The sequence below is a fragment of the Malus domestica genome, chromosome 15, assembly GCF_042453785.1.
Source record: "Malus domestica chromosome 15, GDT2T_hap1".
Taxonomy (NCBI): Eukaryota; Viridiplantae; Streptophyta; class Magnoliopsida; order Rosales; family Rosaceae; genus Malus; species Malus domestica.
In genome coordinates this window covers 6725855-6744987 of record NC_091675.1, presented here as the reverse complement: position 1 = coordinate 6744987, position 19133 = coordinate 6725855, and the positions used below count along the sequence as shown (strand labels likewise).

At 36.1% G+C, this 19133-nt stretch overlaps 3 protein-coding genes and 1 long non-coding RNA gene across 5 annotated transcripts; all 4 read left to right on the top strand.

Annotated features, from left to right (window-relative positions):
- Positions 1–87: 87 nt before the first annotated feature.
- On the top strand, positions 88–486 carry LOC139192232 (uncharacterized). Its single transcript, XR_011576223.1, has 2 exons — positions 88–197; positions 372–486. It is a non-coding gene; the product is annotated as an uncharacterized lncRNA (long non-coding RNA).
- Positions 487–5394: 4908 nt separating this feature from the next.
- On the top strand, positions 5395–9305 carry LOC103415470 (sulfite exporter TauE/SafE family protein 3). Its single transcript, XM_029094580.2, has 12 exons — positions 5395–5935; positions 6480–6639; positions 7021–7221; positions 7302–7366; positions 7604–7631; positions 7734–7810; positions 7892–7978; positions 8085–8135; positions 8233–8454; positions 8559–8652; positions 8793–8933; positions 9025–9305. Exons 1-12 carry the CDS (start codon positions 5720–5722, stop codon positions 9108–9110), a joined length of 1428 nt encoding a protein of 475 aa, XP_028950413.2. The 5' UTR covers positions 5395–5719; the 3' UTR covers positions 9111–9305.
- Positions 9306–11400: 2095 nt separating this feature from the next.
- LOC103456040 (uncharacterized) lies at positions 11401–13921 on the top strand. The gene is made up of 6 exons (XM_008395669.4): positions 11401–11685; positions 12225–12352; positions 12492–12595; positions 12727–12814; positions 13075–13136; positions 13452–13921. Exons 1-6 carry the CDS (start codon positions 11573–11575, stop codon positions 13602–13604), a joined length of 648 nt encoding a protein of 215 aa, XP_008393891.1. The 5' UTR covers positions 11401–11572; the 3' UTR covers positions 13605–13921.
- Positions 13922–15003: 1082 nt separating this feature from the next.
- Positions 15004–18079, top strand: LOC103424840 (la protein 1-like). Of its 2 annotated transcripts, none has more exons than XM_029094481.2 (10): positions 15004–15201; positions 15313–15391; positions 15520–15669; positions 15795–15937; positions 16188–16336; positions 16616–16714; positions 16796–17183; positions 17351–17498; positions 17619–17700; positions 17804–18079. In XM_029094481.2, the coding sequence occupies exons 1-10, from the start codon at positions 15151–15153 to the stop codon at positions 17892–17894; spliced, it is 1380 nt and encodes a 459-aa protein (XP_028950314.2). In that variant the 5' UTR covers positions 15004–15150; the 3' UTR covers positions 17895–18079. The 2 variants fall into 2 exon arrangements, with proteins under 2 accessions (XP_028950314.2, XP_028950313.2); XM_029094480.2 differs by having other exon boundaries at positions 17801–18079.
- Positions 18080–19133: the final 1054 nt, after the last annotated feature.

The following is a 19133-nucleotide window of genomic DNA, read 5'->3' as shown; positions in this document are numbered from 1 at the left end:
TCTATTTTCAAGTCATTTAACTTGCAATAACTGCTGATGGATTCACCCAACCCTTGATGTAAATGGGATCAAATTACGAATTGCAGGAAGTATTCAGTAAACCCTAAACCCTAAAGAACCCGGCGCTAACGCTACTTGTACTACGTTTACCCATTTCTTAGTCGGAAGCCGTTGGTGTACCAGACGGCCAGTCAGAGGTTGGCTCTATTTTTCGGCATCTATAGCATTTCTGTTTTCGCGCGCAATTTGATTTGTGTCTGGTTGACAGAGTTTCTCTCATGCTTAATGGCGGATGCTGAGATTGATTATATTTTTATTGTATTATTATTGTTATTATTCTTCTTTATCTGGACACTGTATTCCATGTTCAGGGTATTGTTGGAAATGCATGGACAAGCATGTCAATACGTTTTGTTGGCGACACATTATCCGTTCCAAAGTCGGACTATGCTATTGGATGGCCTTTGGCCGGAATTTTCTAGTATGCTTCTAGGGATCTTTTGCGCTGAAATTTTTGGTCGTCAAGGGTCTAATAATTAAGATCTAAGAGTAAAAAATTTCGATATAAAAATTCATTGAAACATAATAGAATTTTCGTAACTTCCTTATGCAGATAGCTACTATGAGTAATCAACACAACGTGGCATTGCATCGGCATTAACATCAACATGGTTGCCCGAGATGGCAACTCAGCAATCTTATCCTGCTGCACTTATCATTTTATGTACCAAAACAACGTTGTCCTGCACAAACACCACAACTACTCCGTCTCAAAAAGCAAAAAGGAAAAAGGAAAAGGAAAAATGAGAAAAGGAGCTCGCCTACTAGTTTATAGATTTTTTTTTATTTTTTATTTTGATAGATTATTATTATTTTTATTAGATTTTATTTAAATTCATAAAACATTTCTCTACATTCAGCTTACTCTTTACACTTATATTATTTTTAATAAAATTATCAATATCTCTTCAGACCCAAATTTACTACTTAAATTATCCTCATAAATCCAATTCAGTGTACAAATTTATCTTTATCCCCATTGTTTTTCGCAATAAAAAGCTACCCATATCAGTCTCTATGAAGATCCATTTTAATTAAATCCAAATTAACCAAACCCTAGCTAGTTTAACAAATGCATATATATTTTGCAGGTCGGCTTGTAGTAGTGCTAGTGAAGGCCTATGCTAGCTCTCTCTCCCCTCCTCCTCTTCTTGCTGTTGATCTTGATCAGCTGCTGCTTGTTGTTTTGGCAGCAGTAGTAGCAGAAGTTGAAACAGGTTTTCTGCAGGTGATGACTAGTGTTGGAAATGATGATGGTTGGTGGTGGTCGGATTAGTGCATGGTGGTGGTCACAGTGATACCGTTGATGGGGATATTATCGGCATTACCGTCACCTTATTTCTTAACAAATTTGAAATTTTAACAGAATAAAAGAGATATTATTATGTGGGCCCTCCTTAACAAATTTGTATTTGCATGCATGCATTATATGCTTCACATACATGCATTTCATATGCATGACGATACATACAGATGCAGAGAATCTAATTTTGTGGCTGATGATCTTGTCTCCCTCTACCTTATTTCTTATATATTATTTTTACGTTCAACTTGTCTTTGTGGGGTCTCTCGTATTACGTAAAACTCGAAGAGCAGATCAACTTTCTCCTTCTGGATCAGTCGATAAGTACTTGATAAACTCGTTTTGAACGTGGGGCTGGGGGTCTGTCTGTCTGACACTGTGAATGATTCCCAAACCCTACGACAATAACCGGTGTGTAAAAGACTAACCAGTTGTTGTTTTTTAGCGTGCCAAAGTCCATGCTGGATAGGAGCCTGTCTCTCTGTCTCTGTAAGACTTGTAGTGCCATCCAGTTGGGGTTTGATTAAAATCCAACGGAGAAATAGCAAAATAAATCAAAGTAGATCTGAATCCCAGTCCCAATACTAACTTTATCACTGCTTTAATTTAAATACATCAATGGTAAAGATTTAACCACTTGTTATTAATGATGATTAACCTTAGCACTGCTATAATGAATGATACACTTTGCGTACCGTCTATCATTCATAATTAGAATTCTTCTAATCGGCTCATAAACTACTAACCTTAACATTGATGTAACACTAATCTATATCGATGAAAAAACAGACACAGAATATACACACAATCTTTTGCATATTGGTTATGCATATATATATGTATGTGGCTTTTAAGATGGAGATGGAGCCGTCAGAAAAAGGTCGAGACGATAGCATGCCAAATGGATGAGCGTTTGAAAGCACATGTAGCATAACACAAGGGGCGCCATGGAGTAGTCAAATGCAAATGATTATTCCCACAGTTCCCTCCTGCGTCAATTAGTATATTCAAAGTAAAAAAAGTTCTTCTGGATAGGGAAGGGAAACCCTAGAACATGTCGGGAATTATATATGCTTGGATAAATATAGTTATTTATGTATTTGTGGACGACGGTAAATGGTTGCTCAATACCGTAGAATTCAAATGTGAGATGCATATAAATTATCGGGTTTCGATTTACGCAAGCGTTTTTTAAGAATGCTTAGTTGTTCTTCTAAAAAAAGGCAGTTAAATACACCCTGAAAATAGCACATTTCTTTGATGATAATATATTCGCGAGTTTGGTTGCAAGTGAAATATAAAGCACCATAAAAGGCTAAAAGTTGGATCGAGATCAAGTATGAACTGGCTTTGAGGAAAACTTTTAAATATTTTGACCCAAAAATATGAACTTAAGAAGATTTGATGATGGCGAACACAAGTAGGGTTCCATTTTTTTAATTTTTAAAAAAATGATAGACTCTGTACACGTGTTATTAGTGATAGGTTAAATACACTTTGTACACGTGTTATTAGATAGTTTGTTTCTAATTTTTTAATTTTAAAAAAATTGATAAAGTTAAGAATTCTTAAATGGGTGTGATATCCACACACTCTTTTTTACTTCTTCCACACCTTTTTAGTTTTCGGCTGTTGGATCGGATGAATTGAAGAAGATCAGCGGACATAAATTAACAAGGATGTGTAAGAAGTACAAAAATGTGTGTGGATAGCACACCCCTTCTTACATTATTAACTTTTCATTTGTCTCGTTTGGGGAGACATCCTATCAGGATCTTTTCTACCAAAACCACTAAATCAAGTGATATGGACATTTAAAATTTGATCTAATGCCTAAAGTTATTATAATTTTAAAAAATGACCCCTGTTTTTAATCGCTTGATTAAATTTCAATGATCCATATCACTTGATTTGATGGAAGAGATTACAAAGAAACTTTTCATTAGTCAAATTTTCAACACAGCCTTTTTTTTTTAAAGAAACTAATGGAAATGGCTTGAAAATTTTGAGTTTTAATGATAAGAACAAAATAAAGGGTAAAGTGAATAGTACCAAGATTAACTTTTTAGTGTAAAAATATGGTTTTTCGTTAAAGTGAACAGTACCAGGAGCTTTTCGTTAAAATTCGTTTTTTTTTTTACATAAGATTTACCTTTTTTGTCGACAATGACGTGTAGATTAACATTACCTTATAAACAATGGGGTGTAATATCCACACACCCTTTTTTACTTCTCTCACACCTTTTTAGTTTTCGATCGTCGGATCGGATGAATTGAAGAAGATCAACGGATATAAATTAACAAAGAGTGTGTGAGAAGTAAAAAGGGGGGTGTGCTCCACACACCCCTAAACAATTTATACACATATATGTAAAATGCCGGACGGATGTATGGCACCAATTTCTTTATACAAATTTTTACACATATTTTTGTGGGACTCATTTTGTAATGTATTTTAACGATCTAAATTGTCTAGCTTTTAGGTGTTTCCTCAAGGATCACGCCTCCAAAAAATTACTCAAATCTGAAATCATATGACCGTTGGATTAAAGTTCAGAGTTTCTTTGTATAATCATACCCGTTCATTTTTTTCACTACAAATGAGTGTCTTAATGGTTTGGATTTGTCTAATTTTTTGTAAGGATGTTCTAAAGGATAGAAGGTTCAGATCGTTAAAATACTTACTTAGTGGACTCCAAAAAAATATGTGTCAAATCTTGCGTAAAAAAAAGTGGTTTCATGAATTTCCCTCCATATATTATTATAATACATCCCAAAAGAAATGTTAAATATAAAATATCATACTGTATTTAATGATTTATGTAGCAATTTGACATTTTGTATAATCTTTTACTCCAAAGGGTATATGTTGAGTGAAAATATTGGATCTACTTAGTAAAATAACCAGTATATCTTAATATTTAATAAACAATAAAATAATGATTTGAATCCTTTAACCAGTGCTGTAAATTTTTTCAGTAGTTGCAATGTATGCTTTTTCACATCATGACATATTAGAATTGACGTTTCCTTTGAAGAAATTTTACAGTTATTGTGGACATGTTTCATGACGTGGACCGTTTGACATCTTTTTTTTCTTTATTTATTTTTACATAACTGATAAAGTGTTAATTATCAAGATCAACCAAATACAAAAGGTGCGGAAGGAGTACATAATCCTCATGCTTATTTGACATCTTCTTTAAAGAAGTTCTAACAATTTACAACCTTAAAATCCCTTTGTCCATGAACTATCACTCCAAAGTAATAGGCATGCAATCCTTAAGACGACATGACATGTTTACATATTGTCACAAGCCACCTTTGATTGCATATTTCCGATCTGCTGCTAAAAACGTCGAGTGTTTGTCTAGTCAACTATTACATAGCGTGTCTTGCTATTCATAAATGAAAGTGGAGTCCAACTCACGTGTCCTTTTTTTTTTCACTTTTTTTTTTTAATAATGTGATTGCATGGGCCCTATGGCAACTATACTTTGTGAGATGTTTGTCCTTTTAACTTTGGCAATGTGATTGTGTGATTGTATGATTGTAAGTTGGTTAATATGAAAAGGTACGTGTTATGCATGATAAACGATGGTGTTAGTGAGTTTAATTGTTCATTGTTAGAGATGAGGGAAATCGATGAAGAACAAATTCGCATCAGGTGCATATACATGATTGTTTTCAGCCAATGTTGCGTTATGTGCAAATTATTACCGAAAAAAGTTATTGGTTTTTTTTTGTGTGATAATGAGATAGGTTTAACAATAATAGTGCTCACCACCATATATATCACAGTTGAATGAATTTAATTTTTATTTGTTTAGAGGACACAAACGTAAAAATTCAAACTTTTGAAAATAAAAAATAAGTAAGATACCTAGTATTACAACCTGGTGCACTTTTTATTTTTTTATTATTTTTTGGAGATGCTGTTATTATCCAACAACATGCCAAATAGTTATCCCACGTGGAGAGAATAGAGACGCATGTGCATAAAACAAGAAGAAAATCCACGTCAGCAAATCGCATTTCTCCCCCTCAAATTCGATGGAAATCTCCCGTCTCCGACGTCATTACTGAATCCAATCCAAACAAAGAAGCAATAACGTTCACCCACCAAACCCCATTTCGTCATCTCTCCTATATTAAGCTTTCATCCTTCACCACCCACTTTCACTGCAATATCAAAGAGGAGACAGCTTTTCTTGTCCTTCCTATCTTCTCTCTCTCCCGGCTTCTTACTTTCGCGGAAATAAAACCCACCTCTCTGAATCTATCCTACGGAAAACCCACATTTTCCTTTCGCTTTCTCGGCAACCAAACAGAAGAAAAGGTGGTGGCTTTATTGATATGGTGGCGTTTGGAGCGAAATGGCACGGTTTGAGATCCGTGGCAATGGTTATGCTGCACTTTGGGGCGGCTTTTGTGTTTGTTTCGGCGGAGAGAGGCCTGAGGCTTGAAGGTTCGAGGTTCAACGGGACAGAGGGATCCGAATCTAATTACTTTTTCAAAGCTGTGAATTTCTTATGGCAATCCGAGAAATCGGGATATCATCATGTTTGGCCGGTAAATCCCACAAAACCTGTTAAATTTTATTTTTCGGTTGAAGTTTTTGGTTAATCTTCAAGTGTACTTTTAATTTCCAGCTAAATCACTGTCTGACAATCAAAAGAGAAAGCGCACATCTGTATAAATTTGGCTGAAAAACTTAAAAAGCATTTTTTGGAGAAAATCTTCAGTTTTCAATAAGTACTTGCCTTTTTAATAAAAAAATTTGACTTGTTTATACGAAAGCACTTCTAATAAAAACACTTATGAGCAAAAGTGCTTTCTAGGAAAGCAGTCCCAAGTGGGATCTTCCCTGTTCCTTGTAAATAATTATAGTAGATTGGTGTAAACCTGAATGCACCGCATGCATTACATTTGTATCAAGAAGTACACATCATGTGGATAAAATCAGAAATATGTGTTAGTTGGGGTTTTAAGGCAAAACTGTGTAAAATTGGATACTTATTGCTAATTGCTCTGCTATTATATGTTTGTCACTTCACTGTAAAAAATAACTATAAGGGGTTTGTAAACAAAGGATTTTGTGAATTTTGGTTTACAGGAAATGAAATTTGGGTGGCAAATTGTTGTGGGTTCTATTGTTGGATTCTGTGGAGCTGCGTTCGGGAGTGTAGGTGGTGTTGGTGGTGGTGGCATTTTCGTTCCAATGCTTAGCCTAATCATTGGGTTTGATCCAAAATCAGCAACAGCTATATCAAAATGTAAGAAGAGATTTTATGGTAATTTAATAGGAATGAAAAGATGTGGCGTTGAATTGGTAGTTATATAACACGGTATATGATGAACTAGTTTAGAAGCTAGCGGTAGTATTGTCCAATTGTGCAGGCTGTTTGAATTGAATAAGCTCTTGATCACAGATCACTGTTGCCTGATTTTAGTTCTTCAGTGTGACACCCAAGTTTCTTGTGCTGTGTTAATTTGTCGTGGTAATTTTAGTGAACAGGCTTTTTAAGTCCTTTTCATGGTTCAGTCCTATAAAAATGTTTTCTCAAACTACATTGATTTTTTCATAATGATTCACTGTTATATTGAATTACTGACTGGAAGTTACATCGCCGTGGATTCATTTTGCTTCGTTTCAGGTATGATCATGGGTGCAGCTGCCTCAACTGTGTACTATAATCTTAAGCTAAAGCATCCGACTATAGATATGCCCATTATTGACTATGATTTGGCTGTACTCATACAACCGATGCTCATGCTGGGCATTAGTATTGGAGTGGCTTTCAACGTGATCTTTGCTGATTGGATGGTCACAGTTTTGCTTATCGTTCTCTTTATAGGTAATGGACCAATCATCCTTTTGGGTTTGAATTTCTTGGTGTTACTGTATACTTCAACCGCTTATTACTGGCGTTTTCAGGTACGTCAACAAAGGCGTTCTTCAAGGGTGTCGAAACATGGAAAAAGGAAACCATTATGAAGAAGGTAATGCTATGGATTTCGGACTGTGATTAAGATAATTCAAGGATCACGACATATGATTTCATAGTACTCATACTTGGTGATGTCCAAATTCTAATTTCATTTCACTTAGGAATGGAATCTCCACCTCCATAGTTTTATATGCAATAAGCAAGGCTCTAGTTTAAATTTAGGTTTAAGTTCTCTTGAAATTCATATGTTGCACTACTCTAACCATTTTTTTTTTCTTCTGGATTTTAGGAGGCTGCTAGGCGTTTGGAGTCAGCTGGTGAGTATGATATACTGTAGCTCAAATGTTGTATAAAACATTCGGATTTCTTGCTTGTAGTTGATTTCTACAATCACGCCATATATGTTCTTGTTCGGTCAGCTGCTGAGAATGTGGCATACAAGCCTCTTCCAAGTGGCCCAGCCAATGAGCAGGAAAAGGAAACCAAGGAGCCGGAGGTGAGTGCATGCACGGTACTTACGCAGACGCTGGTATAATTTTGATGGAGTTTCGAAGCTAAATCTAGATGACCATTTCAGGTCTCGATTATTGAAAATGTTTGCTGGAAGGAGCTTGGACTTCTGGTTTTCGTCTGGGTTGCATTTCTTGCACTGCAAATTGCCAAGGTTTCCATCTCTTTACCTAGTCTATCAGATAATTTTTATTGCAAATTCCCTTTGATTATATGACATTGTGGAGCTAATGAGTAATAACCATCCGTCTTTTCCACAGCAACGTACAACTACTTGCTCTCCAGCATATTGGGTGGTGAATTTGTTACAGGTAGTACGGTGTGAATGTATTTGTTTCTCTGCATGTTACATGTTAAAATTCAATTCATGGACGATCAGGAATGAGCTAATGTTTCCATGTTCTGCAGATCCCAGTTTCCCTTGGTGTATCTATGTACGAGGCAGTGAGCCTGTACCAGGGACGGAGGGTAATAGCATCTAAGGGAGAGGAAGGGACAGATTGGAAAGTGCACCAGCTGGTTATCTACTGTCTCTTTGGTGTAATTGCAGGAATCGTAGGTGGGTTGCTTGGATTAGGCGGAGGATTTATCATGGGTCCACTGTTTTTGGAGCTCGGAATCCCTCCTCAGGTGCCTTTTTTAATTTTCCGTGACATGAAGCGTTATTAAACAAAACCAAAAGCCACAAAAAATGGTTCAGTTTGTTCTAAAACTTCGTGATGATTTCGCTGCAGGTCTCCAGTGCCACGGCCACATTTGCAATGACATTCTCGTCATCCATGTCTGTTGTAGAATACTACCTTCTAAAACGTTTTCCAGTTCCTTATGGTAAGTTTTATCCCTGCAATGCCGCCAAGGATAGTTCGCTACAAAATCATCATTCTTTATCCAGTTGTAGACAGATGCAGCTAGTACTTCACAAATTCGTCTAAATTTGGATATTAACACACACATTGCAATCTCCGCAGCTGTCTACTTGACCGCGGTTGCCACTGTTGCAGCATTAGTAGGACAGCACATTGTTCGAAGGCTGATTATACTCTTCGGAAGGGCGTCTCTAATCATATTCATTCTAGCCTTTACCATATTTGTCAGCGCAATCTCACTAGGTAAGTGTTTTTTCCGTCAACCAACTTCAAGTTGCGCTAATACCCTGAATTCTGAGAGGCATTTGTTTCTCTTTTGTTTTTGTTTTTTCAGGTGGAGTTGGGATATCGAACATGGTCGGGAAGATTAACCGGCACGAATACATGGGTTTCGAAAACCTTTGCAAGTATGATGTATAGAACGTTGTCTTCGAGGGGAAAAAATTTGCTAGGGTTCTCATAGATGAACTCTGTACTGTGTTCTACTGTTCTTTTTTGGTCAAAGTGTTTGTACTTGCTGGGTCAAATTTTGTGTTTTGCCCCAAAAATTGTGGGTCGGCAATGTGAAAGCTACAAAAATATTAAAAAATTTGTGTTTGTACTTGCTAGGTCAAATTTGTGTTTTGCCCCAAAAAATTGTGGGTCGGTAATTACTAGAGCTACAAAAATTTTACTAGTTTTTTTTGTTGTTGTTGTACTTAAGCCAACAAGTTATATTAAAAAATACACGACCTTTTTGGACAGCTTGATGTAAGATCATAGGAAGAGTATCCTCTCCGGATCCACTTGTGGGGATCTTAGATCCTCACATTCTAGTTGTTCATTGTACATTGTACAGTTAATTTTCGTCAGGTATTATTTGTGTTTAATTTTAAATAAAAAAAGTTAAATGATTTCTGATCATATAATGCACGATAAATGGTTAAGATGTGAAGATCCTCAAAATTTTCACAATTTGGATCCGGATGGGATCCAAATCCAATATCATAACACTCAATCCTTGTCAGCAACCAATCAGAGTGACAAGAACTGCACCCCCCCCCCCCGCCGTCCTAAGATTCTACTCTAAGGATAGGATTGCGTTTAAAGTGACTTAGGTCCGTCAGCTAAATTTATTTGCGTTTTTTATTACATATCTAGTAGTTGAATTCAACAAATTTGTTATGTTTTAATGTATTTTAGACTTTTTTTGACATTGCAAGGTTAAGCCACTTAAATTTTGCAACTTTCTTTCACTGTAAGAAAAATGCCTAATTAATTTTCAGACTTTTGAGCCACCAAATTAATTAGGAAACTAAATTAGTTTAATTTCAAACATGATTATCTTAATGTATTAATGGTTGAATCCAATTTTGCACTCCAAGTCTGCTTCATTCAGTTTCTTAATGCAGATGCCTTGTAGCCGACTGGCGGTGTACAAGTTGTTATGTCACATTCTGCAAGTTGGGATGTATAACCTGTGAGGGATTCTTGAATTGAACCTGGAATATATCCCATCTCTTTATATCTTCCATTACATGACCAACATATAAAGAGTATAGAAAGTTATGTTAATTTACTGGTAGCATGATATAGAGGTGTAGAGAGGCGATCTTCCATCATCTTAGAATGTTTCTTCTTAAAACAGGACCAGCTGGTGGATTGCCATGACAATTTATCTTTTCGAGGGTCAGAAAGACTCATATAGACATTTCAGCCTCCTTATGACCACCATCGTGTGGTTCACAAATGTCAGGAATCGAACCTATGACATGTAGTGTTGAGATCATCCTAGATTTGGCATGATACAACTTCATCCTAGATTTGGCATGATACAACTTGTCGTCTTGTAGCTCAAGCAGCTTGTAACCCATATTTTCGTATGTTTCATGTTGAACGTATTAATCCGACATTGAAAAAAGAAGGGATCTTGCATGTGAATTATAAGTGGTTGAGATACTCCATATATTGCCAATTGAATTATAAGGAAAACTAATGAAAAGGGCTTGAAAACTTTGAGTTTTAATGATAAGGACAAAATAAAGGGTAAAGTGAATAGTACCAGGATTGACTTTTTAGTGTAAAAATGTGGTTTTTCGTTAAAGTGAACAGTACCGGGTGCTTTTCGTTAAAGTTCCCTTGATTATATAGTAGAAACTTCAACTTCTTTCAATTCCCTCATAATTATAATCAAAATATCTTAAGTTCGACTTCTGTCTATGACGACTTCAATATCAAATATTATGCTGATACATTGTGTGATATAGTCTAATTCCTAACCTGCTTAATGTAAAATATTGTTTCATATACACTTGAAATTCTAGATTCGATCCTAGACCCGTTAAGTTAATGGGTCACCCGAACCGGACCCGTTTCACCTGTTAACAATTATTATTATTATTATTATTTTGCATAGAGTTTATTTTTTGTTGTTAAGATTTTACTGAAATTACTAAAACATCCTCAACTAACGAATGCTAACGAGTTGACTCAAGATGACCTGTTATTTAATAGGTTGTTAACGGTTCATCCGTTAACGACCTGACTCGTTAATCATCCTCCTAAATACTAATTAACTAGTTGACCCATATTAACGGGTCGGGTCCAAAATGCCAGATCTATTCAATCCCTCGCTCAATATTGATTGCACGTTGAACGGTTGAAGTCAAAAAGAATTTTTTCCCTTTTTTTTAATTGAAAAAGTTAAAAAGGATTGGTTCTATTCCCTCTTAACCCAAGCCCAATAACATGAAAAACAAAAAAAACAAAAAAACAAAAAAAAAAAAGATTTTCCAGTGATCAAAATTCCAATTGGAAAGCTGGAAGGTGGAACTCGGAAGCCCTAGCTCCTCCTCAAAGTTTGTCGCTTTCTTCTGCGGCGATCGAATTCTAAGGGGCGAAACATGGTGTTCTACTTCAAAGCGCGATCGGACGTGGGCGATTTCACCATTTTCATGGGCCTCGACAAGTTCGAGAACGAGGAGCTCATCAAATATGGCTTCCCCGAAGACATTTGGTAACTCCTTCACCCAATTCTCTGTCTCCAACTTTTCGAATTTTCAATCCAATTCGCAGTTTATCCCAATTTTTCATTAGAAAGATTGAAAATTTGTAATTGCATTTTTTGTCAAGTTTTGAAATTTCTGGTCAAGAATCAAGAATTAGGTCAATGATGGGGATTAGATTAGGGAGGATTTCAATTTTCCCACAATTAACACGAAAGGATTATGTGGTTTGTTTAGTTCTGACCGTATCGGGATCAGTTCATATTGTTTCAGAATTGGGATTGTGTGCATTTGTATGAAAGAATGAATCGGAAATTTTGTGACACTGCCATGTTATGACTTATTTTAGATGTTGAATGTTTAAGGAATGCATGTTTCGCCGGTTTTCTAGTAATTGTTTGTTAAGTTCAGACCGTGTTTATGCGTTAATCCTGTGTTTGATTGTTTGAACTTGTAGTTAGTAACTCAGAGGACAAAAGAACTTGTTATTAGTAGGGAAATTGTACTATGTAAGCTTGAAGTTTTATGTAATGGGATTTTGGCGTTACAGGTTCCATGTGGACAAAATGTCTTCCGCCCATGTTTATGTTAGGCTGCACAAAGGACAGACCATCGATGATATAAGTGAAGGTTTACTGGAGGATTGCGCTCAGCTTGTCAAAGCAAATTCCATCCAAGGCATTATCTAAACAGATTCTTATATTTTAGAGTAATTGGTTCCGTTTTGTAATTTCATCCAAGCCTTTTTCTTTTTTTATTTTCATTCCAATAAGGATACTGCAATGTTGTCGTGTCCTAATGATGTGTCATATTGCAGGCAACAAGGTAAACAATGTTGATGTTGTTTACACTCCCTGGTCCAATTTGAAGAAAAGTGCCTCCATGGATGTTGGTCAAGTTGGTTTCTACAATTCGAAGAATGTGAGCTTCTTTATATTGTAGCCTATGTACATTATTATGTGGAATAGTAACAGGCTATGTAGTTTGTATTTTCATTGGGTTTAAGATGCATGGAGATACTGATCATTGTCCAACAATGACACTTTATTTAGGTTCGGACTGTGAGGGTGGAGAAGCGGATCAATGAGGTAGTTAATAGATTGAACAGGACAAAAGTAGAAAGGAAGCCTGATTTGAAAGGTAAAGTTTTAGTCTCAGCTTTATTTTAGTTTGTTTACAAACGTGGCTCTAAAAATCCAATCTTGAAAAACAGTACTCAGTTTGCTCTTTATGGAGGAAAGTTGACACTTCAGTTTCCTTTCGATATCTCTGGCCTAGTATGTCTTATGTATTATTCGTAGATATGGATATTTTAAGTGATATTGGTTTTCCAATGTTACCCCTGTCTTTTTATGTCGTAATGGTGTGATAACTAACGTGCTAATAAAATGTAACTGCAGCTGAGCGAGAAGCTGTTAATGCAGCCGAAAGAGCTGAGAGAAAGCAGTTCCTGAGGGACAAGGTAAGTTCCTCCTGGCTTGTAGCGTGTGCGATTATCTGAGCGTATTCTTCACCTTATTAACTTCTAATTTGCTTCATGTATTTTTGCTCTTATACGTGAAGCTGTACCTTAGAACTTATTGACTTCACTACATCTCCGGGTTTTGAATTCTGCAATGGTTAATGTACTGAATCTTAATTTAGTAATAGTACTACAACTTGTTTTTGATCAAATGATACTGCATTAGGCTAGGCTGTATCTTGCATTATTATAATGTAAAATGTGATGTTCTTGTGTTGAACAAAACAATTTAACTTTAAGGAAACTATTCTGCAGAAACGACGAGAGGAGATGGAAAGGCTTGAGAAGGAGAGACAATTGGAACTAAGGAGCTACAAAGGTTTGATGAATTCTGAAAATATGACATCTAACAAACAAATTGCATCGACAAACAAGTCATTGCAGGAACTGGAAGAGGACTTCATGTAAGGATATCATTCTCTATGGGTTGGGTGAGACGCTGCTGCCCGCTGCCCGCTGCCCATGAAGAATAGAGTTTATCATTCAGTTTGTGAGTTGGTCCTAAACCTTTTATTTTGTTGATGTCGATAAGAAAAAGAGAAAACACAACAAATGGAGGGAGGAAAGAAAATGGGTGAATGGGTGAGGGTTGGTTCGTGGATATCTCTTTCTTGTCATGGTGATGCACAAAAATCAAACTTCATTGAGGATGATGATGAATGATTTATTTGCAAAAATATTTGCAACATTTTAAAACCCTTAATTTATATTTGCCTATTTCTGAATGATTTACTAAAATCATATATATGTGTGTATGTATATGGAGATTATGCGATGTAGGTGTACATTTTGAAAAGGAGGGGACGGGAAATGGATAGGTTGCTCTTTCTTTTGGTCCATGCGAAAAGGAAAAAGAATTTCATGTTCTTTTCCCAGAGATGGATAATTACTTGCTTAGTAAGCTCCATGTGTGACAATCTAAACTATCGTGGTGGCGATGCATCATTCAAATAACTGACTATAAACTTTTGAGCAAAAAATAAAATACGCAAATGCAAAATGTGTTCACCATTTTTTATTGGAAAAACCTCTAACTAATAAGTAGAAACTCCCACCAAATTTTTGCTCTACTCAAATCAACATTCTCGCTTTCGTTTCGTCCACAGCCGCTTGTTTCTTAGATTCAAAAATATTTTAATATTGGAAAGTTAAATACGAGGATACGCCAACATATACCATGACCTTTTTCACCTCACGTGTGATCATGAAGCATTGAATCGGAGCAAACTCTAAGTTCAATTGCAGTGCAACAGGCGATTAGAGCATCCAATGGAGTAGGCAAATGATCAGCCAAATTTATTTTGATAATCTACATAGACAAAATCAAGCTTTAATTGACTGGTCAGCTGAGTAGGCAAACTTTGCCTACTCCCCAAAGTAGGCAACATTGGCCATCCTGAGTAGGCAAATTGGATTTCACATTTTTATAAATTTTTTATAGTGCAATACTTTATGTAGAAGAAAATGATAAAATAAAAATGTAAAAGTAAATTTTATAGATAAAAGACAAAAAATATTAGAGTAATATTAAAGATATCAAATTTTAAGCCATTTTTTATAGACTAAATAATATGATAGTTGATGATTATACTATTTCTTTAAATTATAAAAAGAAGATTCTAATCATCAACCTCCAACGTCATGTAATTTATGAAAAAAATAATCTAAAATCTTTCTCTCGCAAACTTTACTATTTCCAAGTTTTGCTTAAAGTCCGTGGGTCCCAACATTCATCAGCCACCACTTACGTGGCATAAAACCCGGCCCACTATTAAAAACTACTAAAACCGAAAAGCGAACAGAAAAAGCCCGAACAACGTTAGAAATATCCCCCTCCAAAACCCTAGAACCACTCTCCCCTTCCTCGCTCTCTCGCTCTCTCGCTCTACCTTTCCTCTCATCGCTCTCGCTGTTCGTAAGCAGTCTCTCTCTCTCTCTCTCTCTCTCCACAACAATGGCGACGCCTTCTTTGGACGAAGAAACCTCGAAGAAAGTGCTGCGCCAGGTTCGATATTCAAACGCTCCTAAATTTTGATCATTTTATTCGAATTTATCAAATTTCTGATTAAAATTAATTTCCCCCCTAAAAAGCTCGATTTTATTTATTCTTTTGCAGGTCGAGTTTTACTTCAGCGACAGCAATCTTCCGAGGGACGATTTTCTCAGTAAAACGATTAGCGAAAGCGAAGATGGACGTATCCTTACTTCATCAAATTTCCGAGTTTTTCAAGTGTAATTAATTTTTTTTATTTTTTATTTTGTAATCAATTTTTTTAGGGTTTGGATTTCTGGGTTTTGAGTTGGCCTTGACTTTGACCGTTAGTGGTAAGCCTGGCTCTGATATGCTCGTTTACACGGATGAGAAATCATCTCAATTTGGGGGATGTGAAGCCCGATACTGTCCCCGAAGCTAGCGTAAAGGCCGTTGCCGAAACGCTTCGACAATCTGCCACTCTAAAGCTTTCGGAAGACGGTGAGCTCACCGTTCTTAATCACTAGAACGCAAGTAGAAGACTTTTTTTATTACTAAAATGCTGCTTTTAATTAACAAAATTTGTTTCTGTTCGATGCCTAATAGATCGTATGTATGTGTTTTAGGGACAAAGGTTGGTAGGGCTAATGAAATGCTGAAGCCGGAGGAGGTGATAGAGCAGGTAGACAACAGAACAATAGCTGCTTCGCCATTTGCGTTTGATGTGAAGCTTGAAGATGTCGAAACTTTTTTTAGACAATTTGCCAAGGTATTGGTTGCTGCACCATCATTAAGTGGCATTGGATTCGCTGTTGCTTTCTATCTTTTTCGTATTTGATACATGTTTGGACTTACTCTACATAGGTTGTATAGCTAAGTGTGGTTATAAATTTTAAACCATGTCAGTATTAGTCTGCCGCAAAAAGTCCATTGTGGAGTGAAATTTCAGTATTTTGTAAAAATATTTGTGCCTTCAATTTAATGTTGCAAGTGTATGAATTTGTTCTCAATTGTTTCAGGTTAACAGCGTGAGGCTGCCTCGTCATGTTGCTGACAAAAAGCTACTATGTGGCACTGCTTTGGTTGAGTTTTCAACTGAGGAAGAAGCCAATAAGATTTTGGAGCAACCTTTGGAATCCGCAGGTGTTAAGTTAGAATTGAAGCCGAAGTAAGTTTCACTTGTTACATACCGCTGTCATACAGTAAATTTGTTTTTTGCGATTTTATTTAATGAGTTTATGACAATACAAAAAGGCATTGACCTGTAATTGAAATAAAAAAATTCTGGTTCTTTTATGACTAAAATTTCTCCCCTGTCAACTTGTTTTTGTTTGATATTAAATGCAGCTTAACAAATAAATCGTTTTTTGTTTTGATTCTGTAATTTTTGTTCTTGCAAGTCCTTGTTTGTATATCTGCATGTTCTAATAGAGATTGTGTGATTTAGGAAGGATTTTGATACCGATAGAGAAAGAGAGGTAAAGGAATATGAGGCTCGACCTGTTACAAATACAAAGGGCAAGAATAACACGAAAGCAGAGGCTGAGTAAGTGGATACACTATTTGGTTTCCAGCTTCTTTCTCTTTTGGGTGTTTAGCCTGATTAACTTATCTTATGATGTTACAGCTACCCCAAGGGTTTAATTGTTGCATTCACGTTAAAGAGCTTGTCTGGTAAAGGTCCTGCAGTGGTTAGTAGTATGCCTGACAATGCCAATGATGGTACAAATGGTAGTACTGAAGAAACAGAAAAGAAAGTGTCAGAAGATGTTAACGGGGCGAATGAAGATGTAGAAGTTTCTGGAGAAGATGTTAAGGATAATGTAAATTCTGATGAGAAGAATAGTTTGGATGAAGTGAAGGAAGCTGGAGATGGGGAAAAGCCTTCTGAAGGTTCTGTTCCAAAGGGTGGAGAGAAGGAAGAAAGATTGAATGCTGCTGCATACAAAGACAACATGGATGTTGTTTTGCGTGAGGATTTGAAGGCTGTCTTTGAAAAGTTTGGCACCGTAAAGGTATCACTATTATTCTCTTTTACTTTTTTGCTTGAATTTATGTTTCCCGTGCGTCATTAATTCGGTACTCTTAAGAATTTGTAGGTAGATTCTTTGCATTCGTCATGGTTGAGTGTATTGTGGTTAATTTGTTTTGACATTTTCACACTCGTTTCTGTCATGTAAAGTACATTGATTTCAAGATCGGAGAAGAATCAGGATACATTCGGTTTGAAGAACCTGAAGCAGCTCAGAAAGCACGTGCGGCTGCAGTCTTGACCGAGCAAGGAGGTCTGGCTGTGAAGAATTTCATCGCTACTTTGGAACCAGTCAGCGGTAGGCAGCAACTGTCATCTTTATTTCATTTGTAGTTTTTCATCCTGGAGCCTGATGTGTCATGAATACTAGTTTTCTATTCTCTTGTATTGAATGCTGTTTTACATGCTATTCTTTCAGGTGAGGCTGAAAAGGAGTACTGGAACCTCTTCCGTGGCAACCAAGAAAAGTTCCGCGATAGTAAGAACCACCGCGGAGGAAGGTTAGTGTAGTTCTTTGCATCCCCATCGCCCAATTGCTGTTGTTGCTTTCACCGGATTTAATCTGCAATTCCCATATCTTATTTTTCGATTTATGTTTAGCAGGGGAGGCAAGCACCATAGGGGTGGGTGGAAAGGCCGCTCAAGAGACAATGATAATTCCGGGGGTCGCCCGAATAAAGTCCGCAGATTTTGATCCTCTTTCGGATAAATTTTGTGCAATACCTTATAGAGATTAATAGTAGCACAATTGCTTTTCGATAGAGCCCGGTCTCTATTAGCTATAAAAAGCATGGTATTTTTTGCATCTTCGAACATTAATCTAGTTCTGGTACTTGTCCGTGTAACTCGAATTATATAATTTAAAGGTTGTTTTCCTAATTTTATCTTATTTCTCTTTACCTATGTTTGAAGATTTTGCTAGCTTTACTGAAGCGTTTAAATTCTCAAAAAATCGTGAAAGTTGGCACTCTTTTTCAGGGTTCACTAGCATTTTCATTATTGATTGATTTTAAAAATATTTTCACAACAAACACTTTCAACCAGTTTAAACCAGTTTAAAAGTATTATCAAACGAATTATTGGAATTTTTATTTTTTGTAATCTCAGTTTGGTAGGTGGTGACTTTTTAAAATGATCATTTAATAATGTAACAGGAGTCTTTGAGTATTTGAATTAATGAAACGGACATTTGCAAATTGCAATATCCATTTCATCGTAATAAAGATATTTGACCAAACTAATCACTCCTGGTTTAAAATCTCCCTATTTTCTCTTCCTAATTAACCTTTTTTAAGGTCATAAGTATTATTTTTTTCCATAACCATCCCTCTATACATATATAGATTATCGTTTGAGCTGTTGCCGACACTTTAAAAATAATATTGTGTACTCTAAATTTCAAAAATGTTGCTCTCATCACTCTTTTTATATCCAATTTTGTGTTTTCAGCTCACAAAAGTATTAAGTTTATTATTATTTATTCAAATTTAACATTTGATATGATTTTTATTTATTTATAAAATATAAAATAAAATAAAAAACTCAAAAGTGCCAGGATTGGTCGACGGATGGACAATAGTTAGTGGATTGATATTAGAATCTTTTCGTTTTTATTGAAATTAAAATCTTAAAATCCTAACCACGAGCTGGTGGTCTAGTGATAAAAAACGGATTACGGGATTTTTTTAAAACTGAAAACTAAAGTCTCGTGTTCGAAACCTGCTGCTGGTATGGAAGCTAGACTTGTGGTCTGAGTCTTCCTAACCCTCAAAACCCGCTGCTGGTGTGGAAGCGAAATTTTTGGTTAGGGGAGACTGAAATACCTCTGTACGTCTTTCTGGCTCTCGAAATAAGTGAATAACCGTGATTTGCCACAAGTTGTCTCTCTTTAAAAAAAAAAAAAAATCTCAAAATCGTAATATTGGCCGAAAAA